Consider the following 16252-nt stretch of genomic DNA (forward strand, 5'->3'; position numbering starts at 1 on the left):
GTAGGAGGTTATTGTAAGACAAATATATGGCAAAATAAACTTCAGTATTGCTTGATATTTTTTCTAAAGCGTGTCTCCAGAAATGACACAGTTGTTTTGGTAGCATTTTTAGAAAACAAACGTACATACCTTCATCCCTCCCCGGGGTTTGGAGGGCTCCTAATGTTCTGTTAATCCTACTGTTTACATGCAAGCCTCTTGTATGAGTTTTGAGCAACTCTGACTATGGCACACCAAAGGCAGCATTTTGAGAAGTGACAGAATCTGGCGGAAGATGACTTAGGTTTGTGTTGCTCCAGCTAGTGGACTTGGAAGTTAGAAGTTCCTAAGAAGAGAATACAAAGCAAAAAGTCCAGGCATCCTCTACTCCTGCAGTTTTGTAGTTTTTTATATTTGTTATTTTATTTGTTGAAAACATGTGTTGAAAACTCAACTTGGAAAGCATTGCGTAAGGCTATGGTGCTTGGAAATACTACATATTCAGTTACATTCCTGTGAGTGTAGACTCTTGGTAGGTGTAATATTGCAAGTGGGACTCATTTGTATCTATAGTATGATTGTTGTCTTAGTCCTGCGTAATGTTTATAACAGATCTGTTTTCTTGTCACAGTTTCCTCAGGGGCAGGAATAAGTTAAACAGGAATAAGCTTTCCTAATACATATAAACAGCATGAACCATGTTTACAAACCTTATGTACAAGTGAGAAACAGAGAGGTCAGAAATATCTTGGAAGAGCTGCCCCCTAACCCTGCAGGTGGTGGTGCACCCTGTCCTGAATAACTGTGATGCATATGAGTGCAATTGCCAAAGCCAGGCTGCTGAGCTGGGATGACGTTCTGTTATTGTAGAAAGGCAATCCGCAGGATGCTGTCCCTGATGCTAAGCAGATTAACTGTGTATAAATGTTGCGATTGAAATTAGCTGGCACGCTGAATACTGCATCACACAGTTCATGTAGGAAATCCTCTTGGCTTAATTGTACGCTTAAAGAGTGTTTCCTGGTAGGTGCTTAAGTCATTAGTTAGTACGGATAAACAAAATTGGATTTTTGATTGGGGAACAACTAACCCTTTGCACATTTTGGCTAGCTGGCTACGTTAGAAACTTGATGCTTTGGAAACTTACTGGTAAAAGGCTTGAGCAGTATTCCTTAAGCCTCTGTCTAAATCAGGAATTGACAAAAAGCTGGCTATCTCTTGTGGCAACAGTGACTGAGTTTACAGTATAGGACAGGATAGGCTGATGCATTTTGCGGGACATGATTAGAGAAATGTCTTTGCCCCCTGTGGGCGGTGGGCTCTGACCTGCAGTAGAGTTTTGAGTCTGAAACCTTTGGTGTCTCAAATTTAGCTTGGTAAATAAACAGAACCCAAATAAAATGTACAAGGATGCTTTTATATACTGTGTGCGCTCGTATTCCTTTGGTATTGTATATAGAACCTGCTGACATCCAGTCACTAGAGGATAGTTTTCTCTTGTTTGTCTGTATGTGGTATCTGAACTTCAGCCAGGATATCAGCTTCCCTTTTTACTCTTGTTTTAAAATTCTTCTGACTATGGAGAGAGAGGATATTTCTAACAGGAACTTTTTCACTTGCTAGGTTAGCTGTGGAGTCAGTCTATGCACAAGAAGTGTTCTGATGAAATTAGAGGTTTGCTTTTTAACCTGCATGCTTGACTGGACAGAGTGTTTTAGGTTGAACACAACTTTTTATGGGTTAGGGTTTCAGCTTGTGCCAAAACTGTAGGTGAACAAACTGTCAAGCACGCTTTCAGACTGAAGTGATAGTAAAACAGTGTAATTCAGGTTGTGGTTGACAGCTTGCTTCCACCAGAAAGGGAAGCTGTAGTTTCTTCTCCATGTTTCCCTTGTTCTTTCCCCTTTTTCCCCCAACAACTCTTTAATTTCTCACAAATGTGTGCTTTCACCATCTTTGTTGTGTTAGTACTGGTGCTGAACCCTTGCTGAGCTTATTTCTGTTTATTAACCTGACAGAAAGCTCCCTGTCTTTCTTTCCAGGTCTGTTTCTTGCCGCTTTAGTGAGGTAGTGAGACTGACTTGTGAGCAGACCTGCCCAGTGCCAGAGCCGGTGTGAGGTAGACAAAGGAGCATGCGTAGAGGAAAGTTGTGGAGGGACTCCCTCACTCCATTTTGTAGTGCTCAGATGCTCAGTAAAGTCCTCAGTTCTCCTGATATCACAGCGATTGCCTCCTCACACAAAGCCCAGCACCTTGTGTTTGCAAAGGGTTAAGAGTGCACAGATGATTGTTGTGTCCCAGACAAAGTGGCTTAACTTGTTACACCACAAGCTCCTCGTCGGCATAGCTCATTTGATAGTTCATGTTAATTAGAGCAGGAAACAGGAGAAACTGTGCTTAAAATTCTGCTGCTGAAAAAATAAGTTTGTGTCAGTGCTCTTTATTTATGTTTAAGAACAGCCAATTTACTTAGCTTCAGTGCTGTCAAAATAGTGGACTAGCAGAATCATAGAATCGAGGTCATCAACTCCTACCATCAACTTAACGCTATCAAATCTTATCAAGTTCACTACTAAACCATATCCCAAAGTGCAGTGTCCACACATCTCTTAAACATCTCCAGGGGACTCACCAGCTCCCTGGGCAGCCTGTTCAAATGCCTGATCACCCCTTCCGTGAAGGAAAAATTCTTTCTGATATCCAGTCTAAAGCTCCCCTGCTGCAACTAGGTGTTGCTGCCTGGTGTCCTATCTCTTGTCTTGTGAGAAAAGAGATGGATGCCTCTCCACTGCAGCCTCTTGTCAGGTACCTGTGGAGAGTGATGAGGCCTCCCCTGAGTCTCCTCTTCCAGACTGCCCGGGTTTCCTCAGCTGCTCCTCGTAAGTCTGGCTCCAGTACTGACCCTTGGAGAACACCACCAGTGCTGATCTGCCAGTTGGATTAACCTCCATTGATAGCAACCTTTCTCAGCTTGGCTATCCAGCCAGTTTTTTACATTTCATCTATCCAAGCCATGAACAGTTTCTCCAGGAGCATGCTTTGGGAAACAGTATCAAATGCCTTGCTAAAGTCCACAGCCTTTTCCTTGTCCACTAAGCTTGTCATCATCCAAGTGAAACCGATGTGACTCCATACATGCATACGCACATATGCTGGCCTAACCCAGCTGAAGTCTGGGGGCTTAGCCTAAGCTGCTGATGGAGGCAGAGGTAGTTGACACTGGCTGTCAGTCCTGAAGCAATTATTTTTATTCACTCCCACAAATCAGGAAATGGTAACAGTTTAAGCTGCCGCGAGTGTTTGCAAAGTGAGTTTGTTTCAGCACTGATTGAAATTCAACCACACAAATGCAGCCTTGCCACTTCAGAGAGATTCCTTAGGTGTGAGGAGAAGTAGAGCTGGATCTGATACTGTTTTTACTACTGGCGGAGCAAATTTGGCGCTTTGTTAGTGTTATCTCTGTTGTGTATTTAGCCTTTTTTAACTCTCTGAGGAGTAGAATCTGGCTGGCATCCCTGGGGCTGCTCTGGCAGGAAGGCGATGACACTATCAGGAGGAGACTGCTAAGGGCTGAGATGAGTTAGCTGCATATGTAAGCAAAGATGCCATAAAAAACATCTCCCTTGTACCCGCTGTGTTGTCTGACACTTTAAGTACTTCATTTAGAGTGAAGAAGTGGTGTGGGTGGACGGTAATCCTGTGGGTAACTAGAACCAATCCCACAGAAGACTTGCATTCCAAGAAAGAGACAATGTGCTGGAGTTTTATTTTGGGACTCCTTGTCCTGGTTTCGAGCAAGATTTGTCCTGTTTTTAGCTTTTTGGATTTGAGTTGCATTTGACTGAGAGTTGAGAGAATGAAATGAAATTGGGGGAAAGTGCCTGAGAAGAAATACATCTTAATTTCTTTGGCTAAACATCAGTCTGCAGAAAACCTGCAACAAGGTGTTTGGAGCAAAATTAGCCTTTCTCTCTCAATCTATAAGGGATTCCTCAGATTCCTTTGACAACGTAGGGTATCAGTCCATGAGCAAACAAACTCAGGAACTATAAATGCAGCTGTGAGTATGCACTGCACTGTGCCGATGTGGCCGGTGCCTGTTATGTGGTCAGTGCCTGTTAGTACACTCACAGTTCTAGCTGCTGTGCACTGGTGTGCACTGGTGTCTTCTGGGTACAAGAGGCAGCTTGCTGCAAGGGGAGCAAGCTCCCCTGTGCTAACCACACCGTGAGACCATGCACATGAGCATTGCCCACAAAGCTGTGAGGACACTGTAAGTGTACCCCGTAGCTTATGCCATGGTAACTTTTTGATCTACCCTTAGTTTTCGTTTAATTGGACATCTTATATGAGCTTAACCAAAATAAAATGTTTAATACCCTCTCTTTCTGCCAGCAGGGTTAGGAGAGTGACTTACAGCGTGGCTGAACTTTAGTTACTGCTAACAGCAGGGCTTTTTTTACTTGGAGGGAGAATGCAAAGTCGTGGTGGCAGAGCTCAGCGGTTGGTTCCAGTGGTTTAGGTCAGCATGTTCTTGTTATAGAAAACGGAGAGCCAGTGGGATAAAACTTAAGTCCTGCAGATGTTTAATGACAGGTTTCAGCAAACTTACGAACTCTTCAACTATGTAGCACAATATCAGAGCCAGACACTGTGGACAGTATATTTCAAATAAATATTTAGGAGTTGCCAGTGGAAGCTAAACTTTGCAAAATATGAAATAATTCTCAAAAGAGTTCAGATTTGTTAAAGCTACCAATTTCTTGAAGCTATGACAGGGAAAATACTGCATACACATTGGCTCACGTGCCAAAGAGGAAAGCTTTTGCATGCAAACAAGGGAAAATGCTGTTGCTGTTTTAGTAAGATATTTTGTTCAATGAACACTTCATCTTTTTTATATGTCTTAAAAAAAAAACTCTATTTTCTTTCTCTTTCAGAATCGCAATGAGATAAAAAATGGAGCAATCCTTCGATTAACAACATCTCCAGTGAGTTATCATTCTGTTCCTCTCTCCCTTCAGAGTAAAGATTTGATTAGTATAATCAGTGTGGACTACTTCATGTATTGTCAAGCTTTAGACACGCTATATCCTCTGCATAGAATGGTGATTGTGTCACTAGATGACTCGTGTTGATGTTTTTTTTTTTAATTGAGTGGGCAGGGGCGGTGTCTGTGAGTGAAATTTTGTGATAGGGTTGACACAATTGAGTGGTTTTTTGTCTCTCACTTCTCTCCCATTGAGAACAGCTTTCGTGACTGCTTCCCTGCTGGCACTGCAGCCTCACTCAATTTCTCTTGTCCTGCCCAAGAGCTCAGAGCCAAGGGAAAGGCTTGTGGGTTGAATCTGGAGAGCTCTTCTGGGCAGTGCAGGTCAGAGCTTTCCTGCTGTCTGGGTTTCTATTGAGTGATCAGCAACTGTAATGTTGAGATATTACTGGCTTTGCTTTATTTTTTTCAACACCACCTCCTCGACAGCTCCTCAGAAATCATAGCAGAGTTACTGGTTGCCCTGTTGTGGCCTGTTTTCCTGCTGTGTTGAGCAGTACTATTGCCACATGCTGGAAGCATCTATTAGTCCCTGAAGATGTATTTCTCTGGCAGCAGCAGTCACATATCCTTACTGACAGACAGAGTGTGCCATTAAAATGGTTTACTTCTTTGTGGTGGTGGTGTAGCTTCTGCAGACTCAGAACAGTCTTATGGCCAAAGTCTGTGCCCATGTACTGCAGCTCATTTAAGCATGCAAGATGGAGCTGTGTTGGTTTAACCTTTGAGTTCAGTTAAATCTTTTAAGACTGTGGTCAGTTACTGCCATCAGATGTGAAATCGTGTCTATCCAGAAGACACGCAGAGATCATAGACAGTTTTCAGCTAGTAGGGCCTAGCCTAAAAGTAAAGAAACAGAAATGTATTGCTACAAACTTCTCAGGTCTTTCAGATATCACACAGATTTCCACTCTTCCCCAGGCAGCTTAATTTGATGGTAATTTATTTCGGACTTAGATGATTAAATTTGTAACACAGGTTTGTGTGTAAATGGAAAATAAATAAGCTGATATGAAAATAGATGCATTTTGCTGAAGTTTGTAGTTAAATGTGTGCAGTATCAACCAACAAGAGCCTGGCTTTGTAACAGAAGGCACATTTAAGCAGTAGCTACATGGACAAAACCAGAGATTTGTATTATGCTTTATCATCTTTTTAAGGGTCAAATACAGGTCTTTATAGCTGTAGGAGTAAGCAGGAGCTTGAGATCATGTCTCTGTCAGAGTCTGTGTGACTCAAAAGCCTCTTGCTGTGTATGTCACCACAGTACTTCAGACATGAGGAGCCTCTTACTTGTAGGCTAAACCCCTGCTGGTGGAAGTTCCTCCATAATAGAAAGCCCCAGCACCAGTTCCTAACTTTTGGACTTGTAAGAACAAATATCCACTCCGTTGAAAAAGGGCGATCTATTGTCCATCTTGTGAAATTAAAACATCTGGGATTAATTGGGAATCAAAGAGGTCCAAAGGTGGTGTTGCATCATTCTTCTGCATGGAGTGACAGCATGAGATGACTCATGGAATCCTTCCCTGTCTCAAAATGCACAGTGAGTTGCACCATGCAAAACTGAAAAGAGGCTGTGCTGTGACTCATCTGTGCAAATGGCTGTCTATCTTCATGGTCACTTGTGAAATTGGAAATACGACCTTCAAACAAAAGGCAAATTTGGGATTTATAACACTTTCTACTAATAGCTGTGGGCAGGAGAGTTGATCCTTATGTAAGATTCTCTGTTTCTTTGGTAATCTGCCTTAGGTTCGTTCAGCCAAAAAGGGCTACTTAAGATATTGGGCTTTTGCCTGTTTTCTGCCAAGTTATGGACTATAATATATATATATATAATATATATATGCACAGGCCTGCAGTTTGAGTGATAAAGAGGTCCTAATCTGCCATCCTATTATGTGTTTCTAGAAGGCCGGTATACTTTCTAGTTGTGAGTACTGACCTTTAACCCTAAACTGGATACTTATTCTCAAACATGTTCTGTTTTGTTTAAGTTTTTGTTAACTTTTTCCCGTAATCATGGCAGTAACTTGGATGGAGGTTTTGAAGGACTGGATTATTTTTGTCTGATTAAAGAGCATTTGCATTCTTTAAGAAGGGATAAAATAAAGTGCTGCATGTTCTTGCCCTGGGATAGGGCTTTTAAGGTACTGCTGAAGTGGTCATTGTATAGGTACCTAAAATAGATTAAAGACTTCAGAGCTGTGGTTTTGAGACTGGTGACCCACACAATGTTTGTGTTTTACACTGAGATGCTAACAGGCCATCTGTTTCCATTTTTCCTCTGAAATTCTATATGAAAACAGCAGTAGTGGGAGGAGATAATGTGATGAGCAGCCTGCAAGGTATACTTCTGCAATACAGGAAAGATGTTTTCCAAGCTGCTAGAGCTGAGTCAAAAACATTTTTCTCATCCTGTGATAATATTAAGGTTCCAATTTTTTTTCATTTTTTGATTCTCCCTATCCTGCATCAGTATAAACCTGAAACTGCCTCCTCCTCCCCTGCTGTAAGAAAATCATAGCGAAAACGCTTTTCACAAAGGTGTGGGAATTAGAAAGGAGGGAAAGGAAGATTAAAAGAAGCGAAGAGGAGCCACGTTACAGATTATCCATTGCTTGGGATGTGCCCATGGAATTTCAGAGAGGTCTAAGCTGCCTACTTCCTGGCTATTGTGGGCAAAAATGTCTGTCCCGAACTTCACAAGCCTTTTGAGACATTTTTTTCCTTGGACAGTTGAGAGGAATGGTTCTGAAGGCTTCAGGAACTTAAAATGCTTTTCTAGTTCTTAATTTTCATGCAACCTTTTACCACCAGAACCAATAGTCCGACTATACTCATTCACAGTTGCATACCACGAGTCACTGAGAATTGAGCAGTAAAGATGAGATGTGATCTTCTGAGTTCTGCTGCCATTAGTCTCAAGTTGTGAGATGCTCATCTATCCAGAGCAGGTACTATTGAAGATTAAAAGGACAGAGCAAGAAAAAAGGCAGTTTCATCTAGGAGAAATGCAGTAACATTTTTGGATTGGCTTCCTTAACGTTAGGATTAGAAATCCAGCTCCTATCTAAAGTTAGTGTTTTCTAATCTCAAGTTTGGATAATTTTGGGTGCATGTTTTAGAGCCCCTTTTTCTGAAAGTCATTGTTTAATATGGCAAGAGCAAAACCACCATTCTGATGTGCTGCTAAATCCATTATAAATGTTTGCCTTCAGAGATTTAGAATGTGTCTATTTTAAACTCCTGTGAGTTAGAACTTTGTGAACACCAGTCGTTGGGCCTGGTGGGAATTTGAACTGCCTCTTTGTTTCGGCAGCTCTGTTTCCTAAGTTTGTGCCATTCTCTGAAAGGCTGTTTTTTCTAAACAATGCTATTTTTTCCTCTATAAACCACTCAGCGCACAGGCACTGTTTCCTAGGTAACTTGGGTACAGATTGAATTCCTCTCATATTATCTTTCTTCCAATATCATCTGTCTTATTTATTTTTACCCTCCTATCAACTTTCTTAACAATTCTTCGTGCTCTTGTGCATTTTTGCTGTTCTCTGTGACCCGTTCATCCACTTGCATTTCTGAACGGACTCATCCAAAGTTTCTCCTGTAACTGTCTGTATTTGAACATATGTGATAGTTGAAATGCCAGATTGCTATTGCCTATTTTTGATACTCATATTCCAGTGGATGGTGGGTAGGTGTATAAATGACCTGCAATTGTTCCTGGGTGTGAGACTGTTCCAGAAGTCAGCACTGTCCTTCAGCGCAGCAGGAGGATTCCAACCTTCTACTGTCTGCAGCTGTAGCTTTCTTTTGATCAGATCCGGCAAATCCTCCTCATTACAACTAATCATTTTGAATGGTTGCTAAGACTGGGAAAACTAAGCTAAGAAAACTGCTCTTTTTTTTTTTTTCTTCCAATTTTAATGGCTTTCAAACAGGACTGATGATTTGATCACAGTTATTTTAAAGTAGCTTCTTGGGTTCTTAGTAAAACAGGGCTTGCTCATAAAACATACGCCTTTAATGTTGAATCAATGGGTTGCCTTTTCTAATGAGGCATTTAGAGTGCCTAATCATTTGCTTTTGTCACATACTTTTCTTTGTTTTCCTTGTTGGGGATCAGTTGAGCCCTCCAACCTCATCCTGGTGTTCTCTCTGAATGCTTTTACAGGTGTCAGCATTGTGTGTTGGGCTTTTTTTTCCCCTTATCTGTGATCTATGCAGGTATATATTAAGGAATCATAGGGGTTTTCAGCCAATTTTTACTTATGCATCTAAATATTCTAATGAGTGGAAGTTTGGGGATCTAATGCTCTCTGTGCTCAGTTGTCTTAATGATCTTTAATTCTGGTAAATACATAAGCACTATCACTGATCTGTAAATAATTATGTTTATCATGTGATGATGAATTCATTATTAAACTCTATACCAAGTGCACTGAATGTAGAAGTTGGTGAGCTACTTTTATATCTATCTGCTCATAATGTAAGAGAAAGATTTGAGATGTGGAATTTTCTTTCATCCTTTTGTAGATAAATGTTTAGTCTTGTATTTTGATGTTTCCAAAGTAATATTTTAAGTAGTAAGAAAAAATGATTGTTTCAAATGCAGGGGAAGGAAGAAACAAACATTGCTTCTCAAACATTCATAAGTAGCTACTGATTGCATTAATGCCTTTTAGGCATATTTGCATTATGCGTATGGCTTTGCATCTATAATGCTTTTATCTTTGATTTAGTACACAACTCTAGACATGGCCATTTCCCTGTTCCTCTGTTTCTGCCTTTGTAACAGCACATAGCAGTTGTACAGGACTACTCTGTGCATTACAGTTGTGCAGTGCTTCAGACACAGAAATTGTGCTTGCTGAGTATTTGTATAAAAATGTTAAAAATTAATGTCTTTACTAATTAAAATGGGATCTCATTGCCTATCTAGCATCAGATGCTAGTCAGGCTCACTGAGTTTGTTGAATATGGCTTGCATACAGTGATGGTTACTTAAACACCTGCTCCTCCATTGCTTCCTGTGAATATTCAGTCGCAGGTGAAGTTATAGTGACATGCCAGGAGAAGGTAGCAGCTTAAACCAGTACAGTGTTTCAACATTTATTGATTTATAAGAAATCACAGAAGTGCACATTTGGTTGGAAAAAAGCTGTATTTGGTAGTTAATGATGTTCTATATACCCTTTTCTAGCAGAAAACAATGTGAATAATATCTTCAGAGAAGACGAAAATACTCATATTTGATTTTATTATTCTTTTTGTAAAGAAGGAAGAGGAAAAATGATCACGTAATGGTATAACAGCCACAGATAATTTTAATCAATAGAGTCCAGATTTCTTCCTTAGCACATTGATGCTTCATAGTTATTGTTTGGAATCTTTATTTTCTCTTCTGCCCTGGCTTGCTGTATTTTGTATTCTGTGTGCATGTGTGTAATAATTTGCTTTCAAAATTTGGTGTACAAAATCTTCAGTGCCAAAGAAGTGATAATTTGTTGAACAGAATCCTTTGTTAGGATGATCTTGGGATTCCTAACCTCCAAGTGACTATTTGAGTCTCTAAGCAAGCCACATCTTGGATTTAGGTCATTAGTTTTCTTTTTAATCTGTCAATCTCATCAAGCTGTTCCTTTTAAGCACTGCTTCTCTCTAAGGGCAACCTTTCTGGCTGTCCTTGGAGCAAGTTCTTTTAGATTAGATATGCAGCTTATTCCTCTTGATAACCTTTTGAAATGCTTGAGCTTCAACAGCACATATTCTACAAGTTTCCTCTCTTCCTGCCTTTCTAAATAGGACAGCAGTTAATGCTGTCTTTCATTTACTTGAACTGATGTGTTTCTGTTAATTCCCTCATAATAGTTCTCAGTTGGGCAGATTTTATGTATTTATTTATTGTTCTTACTTGAATGATATTTCAATAAGAGCAGAGACATGGCAGCTAGTTCTGCAGTTGCTCTAATGAGCTGTGCTCTCCTGTCCATCCACCGATGGGCTGTAAATCATTGAAATATCTCCCTGGTAAGTCATTAAAGCATATTTCATCTGAGTTTCATTTTGTAATGCATTCGTAGATGAACTGTACATTCCATAAGCATGTATGAATGCTATGGCAACAAGGCCCAGGTGACTTGAGAGAATTGCGTGGTATTCACTGAAGTCATGTTCTCACCCATCGGGCATCTGTAATGACAATAGCCAACACTCATTTTGGCCACGTTTTCAGTGAGACACATGTACCAGTGTTTTTGCTGATAGAAATATTTGTTTACCTCTTTAATCAAGATCTGTTCTGCCATTGCCAGTTCTTTTCCAATACTAGATGGAGTAAGGTTTGTTGGATGTAAAGCTTGTTCAATATACATCAAGTACAGCTGTGTAGAAAATTTGCTGATGGGACATTGAGCATTGGTATAGTCTGATATAGACTATGATATATGGTATTAGTAAGTTCTCTTTTATGTGCTTAAGACAGGACTCAACCACGTTTGTGACAAAGAGACATTGCATTATGACAAAGAGACATTGCATATACTCTGTGGAGGAGACTATGCTGTCTCAGATTTAAAGTTATATTTTGGTTTTAGCATTGTGAACTGCAAACTTTCACTGGCTTCACAGAACCCAGGGCTAACACATCACCGTTGAAAGGCTGGTCCTGCTGCTGTTCAGCAGCATAGGTGAGCTGTTAATCTGCATTGCTATACTGATATTCTCAGTTTTGGTGAGTGAGAAGGTTAACTTTTTTCCCAGGTGGGAGTTGACTCGTGCAATAGTAGTCTAAAACTGGCAGCAGCAGTTCCCATCCTCAGGTGGCTTTGGTGGAAGCAGGATTCCCTCCACAAGAGGAAGGGGAAACTTGGCAGTTAATAAGCTGTTGTTAATGTATATGAAGATGAGGAGTTGTTTATGCAGCAGTTACAGAGATGATTTCTCCTGGCACTGTTCACATATACTCTCTTGCTTGCTGCTGTGCTACACATGAGGTCACCATACTCACTTGTCTGGGTCCCAGCTCTGCTGCCCAAGTTTCAGGCCCTCCAATTTGCTGGTTGAACAGCTCAGGAATGCTGTTTAGTCACAGTGAGCCTGGTGTTTTGTTAATCTTTTCGATTTGTTTTATTTTCATGAGGCCCACAAGCCTTCAGAAGACCTTTCCATAGAGAGCTGGGAGGACTATAGCCTTCAGTAGGCAGGTAGTGAGGGATTAGGAGTGGTACTCTTCCAGAACCGTGACAGATGGCAGAAGATGTGCACTGACCTTAGTGAGTTGAATAATTTAAGCAATCTTTTCCAAAGTCAGAAGAGTGAAGCTCCTAGGGCAATATTGAGGACTTTCCAAGGTACTTCATTTCTGAGGTCGAGGGGAATTCAGGCACTGTGTGTATTCTGAGAAAGAGGACATCTTTCATCTCTGGATTTTCCAGTTATTCAGAGAGTCCTGATAATAAACAGCTTAACGAAGGCTTCTTTTTTTTCTGGTGGGGTATGAGCTGGCAGTTGAACTTCCACTTCTTGCGGTAATAACAGTTGCCCTCAGTTGTTGTAAATGCTCCTACAGTAGTACTTTATCGATACTTCCTTACCCACTCTAAAGAAGAAGAAGATTTGGAGGAAGTATTTTGTGGTTACCTAAGAAGCTGGAAATTAGTGGAATCTCTTTTTATTTTTTTCTGAAGCTTTTGGCCAATGATTTAGCCAATCACACCTGCTTATATATGAGAAAATATTTTTTTTATTACCATTCAGAAAGCCACTGTCATTACAAAGAGAAGGCCACCATTTCTCTACTGCAGCTCAAACCAGTTGATGAGAGTAGATAACTTAGGTGGCCAAGAGACAGTTTGGATGACAGAATTCTGCCTTGTTATAGGTAATGTAACTGCTGTGGCTGTACCACCTAATGCTTAAGGCATAGGATAGCCCAGGTCTAAAGGATATTTAGTTTCCCTTAGCTGAAGATGCTAACTGCAGTTATATTAACTAGAAGTTATTTCTTCCCTGTACGTGGCTCCTTTTCAGCAGATAGATTCTGACCAAAACCTTTGTGTAGACAATACGTTAATTTTTATGTGTAAAGAATGGGAAATAATAAAATTTTCTGATCTGGAAGAGTATTGGGACATTTAATTTATTAATGTTTGTAAAGCATCTAAGATTATGTTGATAGGAGTTCCAATCTATAATGACACCACTGTTTTATTTTTTTTTCTGTGTTCTGTTTAAATGTCTTGTATCTAAGGATGTTGATCTGCAGAGATGATCATCTCTTTATCATCTTCTTGAAGGGTATATAAATTCCGTGAACAGAAAATGAATTGTCTGTCAGCACAGCTTTTTTTTTCCCCCCCGTTTTGATTCTTCTCTTGCTTAGAAAAAATAATAATCATAGAGAAAATACTTCTGAGCAGAATTTACTATTAATCTGGTTTTCTAATGACACACAGCTTCTCATTTACCTTTCCTTCAGTGCAGATAAGAAGTGAATTTTGGAAAACAGAGTTTCACAAGTATCTGCATAGAATGTGTAGGATTGGCTAGATGTATTGGCTAGACTAGCGATTAACTGATGTTTTTGTATAGTGTGTTCAGGTAACTGAAAACATCACATTGCAAATGGGAGATGTAAAGTATTTGTACAGCTCAACAGAAAGACAATTTAATACTCTTCATTTAAATATCCCTTTTGCTTCTTTCACATCGTCAGTGTTCAGTTTGGATTTTTTTTTGTCTCCTCCTACTGTATTTAAAGTGTTAGTGGACAAAGTAGCAGTAGATATTGAACTAGTAGTAGTACTAGATATTGAACAAAGATGTGGGAATGGTAACAACACAGTGTGTGAGAAGTAATCATTCCTATGCTCCTTGTAGAGAGAATACAGTTTCAAATAGGTGCTGGAAAATGGGAGAGAAATGAGGAGGAATCATAGAATCACCAAGGTTGGAAAAGACCCACAGGATCACCCAGTCCAACCATTCACCCATCATCAATAGTTCTCACTAAACCATGTCCCTCAACACAACATCCAAACGTTCCTTGAATCCAAATGTTCCTTGAAGGAACATAAGGAAGGAGCAGAAGAGTTAATGCTGGGCTCTACTGATATAACCTGATTAAGACAGTATATGGTCTTTGTTATTAAAGGTCACAGGAAGTATGTAAACCAGTGTTAAACGTTCACAGGAAAAAAAAATGCTGCCATTGGTATACTGATATTACATGATCCAATTTATTTTATTTTCACTTCTATTGATGTGATACATAAGCTCTTCAAGCCAAAGGCTGTCTTGTCTTCCATATTGCTTGAGTTTTGCCTGCCCTGGTGGGATATCTGTCCACTGCTCAACTATTCATTTTGCAGCAACCCAAATAATTATACATAATCGTGGAGTAATAAGTGAGTAGTACAGTTTTGTAAAAATGATATGCATTTGAGCTACCTGCAAGTGTTAAATATCATTAATAGTCATAATTCCTGTTTGTGCTAACATTTTGTTTATTACTACCATTGTAACAAAAGTTATTTTGTTTTTATTTTGTATGTTTTATTTCTCTTTCAGGCTCAAAACGCACACCAGCTCCATGAGAGGATCCAGTCTTCTAGTATGGATGCAAAGTTGGAAGCACTGAAAGACTTAGCCAACTACTCACGGGATGTTACATTTGCCCAAGAATTTATAAACCTAGATGGCATTTCTCTCCTAACACAAATGGTTGAAAGTGGCACAGAGTAAGTATTCCATTTAAACTGTGGTATTTTTCCTATATGGAATGTGGATTGGCTCTCTCTCTTTCTGATGCCTGAAGTATTTTTACATACAACTTTTAAGATGACTTAAAATGAAAGATCCATATAGGTGTCTGCTGCTGGGAGAGTATATTCATTTTCAATGAGAATGTATGATGTACTTTTAACTTTCCTTAACAGTGGGCTGGTGGGAGAAGGGTATGAGCAAAGTCACAAGTACCTACTATGCTGTAAAATACTGAGGAAGGATGTGGTCCATGTTTCTTCCCTTTAAAACTGAAATAAATCATTGACAGTGTCTTTAAATGGTGATGCTTAAGTGAGGTTGTGTGAAAGTTGTATTTTAAATTTAATGTTTCTCAGAACATTCTAGAGCCTGTAGCAGCAAAACATGATACAAATAAGATGTTGGCATCTTATTTCTATTTTTATTACTTTAATTCTGGCTGAGCCTTGTCAAACGATAATGACTTTTTGAAGTTGAGAGCTGACATCTGAAAATATCCTTATTCTTTACCAGAGCATCTTAACAGTTTTCACCAGTGGTGAAACTTTGAACTGTGGTACCAGATGACTTTCTGTTGTCTTAATGTGGATGCTACTACCAGAAATGTATCAGCTGAATTGTTGCGCTGTTAAATTGTGTTTTAACAGTTAATACTTCAAGTAGACATTTGAATTCAAGTGAGAGTTTTTAGTGCTTTGCAGTGTAGACCTCTACTACAAGTGAAGAAATCAATAATTCCCTCACACTCTGCTGAGAGAAAGTAAATACTCTGAAAATAGCCTTCTCATTCATTGAGGAAATTCAGTCTTGTGGACTAGACATCAGAAGCCAGTTTTTGCAGTCTGTCTAAATCTCCTTACAAATGTGCTTGTGTTTCCTCAGGCTTGAGAAAGTGAATAATATAGGGAATAAAGCAAAAGTGGTGAATGGGCTTTGAAATATAGTCATCTGTTATGATCTCAGCAAGATGTACTGGAAATTTGTTCCTACCCCCCCAAAAAATATCTGCAATCTAGCTTCTTATTTTGGAAAATGTAAGAGCATACTCTTGCTGATCACTGCCTATTACATTTTCAGTGATCCACTGGACTTGAATCCTCAATGCCTAACTTCAGTGGTATACTGGAGTTACAGTGTGTCTTGGTTTCATCGTTAGTGTCTTGCATTTATTTTTTGCAATAGTGTGGTTCTGTGGGACATACTATGTTAATTTAATATCTAGAAGCCTTTTTTTCCCCATACATTTGTCAAGTCATCTTATGTTCCTATACTTTGTGTTTAGGGACCAAATTAAGTTAAAACTAAAGGTAGACTTAAGTTAGCAAAAGTATGAACGAAGTTATGTCTACCACTTCCCAATGAACTCATGCAAAATCATATGGAATGGGCATACACATGTATGCCTGTAAGGATCACAACTGTATCTGTAGTTTGTTTTGTCATGGATTTAGTTA

At 39.5% G+C, this 16252-nt stretch overlaps 1 protein-coding gene across 28 annotated transcripts in view; it reads left to right on the top strand.

Annotated features, from left to right (window-relative positions):
• ELMO1 (engulfment and cell motility 1) overlaps positions 1-16252 on the top strand; it is a 300794-nt gene that overhangs the window by 68064 nt on the left and 216478 nt on the right. For 27 of the 28 annotated variants that reach the window (XM_040682976.2, XM_046923664.1, XM_040682996.2 and 24 more), the window contains 2 exons: positions 4921-4971; positions 14604-14773. In XM_040682976.2, the coding sequence (XP_040538910.1) occupies positions 4921-4971; positions 14604-14773 (221 nt within the window). Of the gene's footprint in view, positions 1-4920; positions 4972-14603; positions 14774-16252 lie in introns of those variants that run through there. The other variant, XM_015281545.4, reaches the window with a different exon arrangement.

The sequence above is a fragment of the Gallus gallus genome, chromosome 2 (genome assembly GCF_016699485.2).
Source record: "Gallus gallus isolate bGalGal1 chromosome 2, bGalGal1.mat.broiler.GRCg7b, whole genome shotgun sequence".
In the NCBI taxonomy this organism is placed as follows: domain Eukaryota; kingdom Metazoa; phylum Chordata; class Aves; order Galliformes; family Phasianidae; genus Gallus; species Gallus gallus.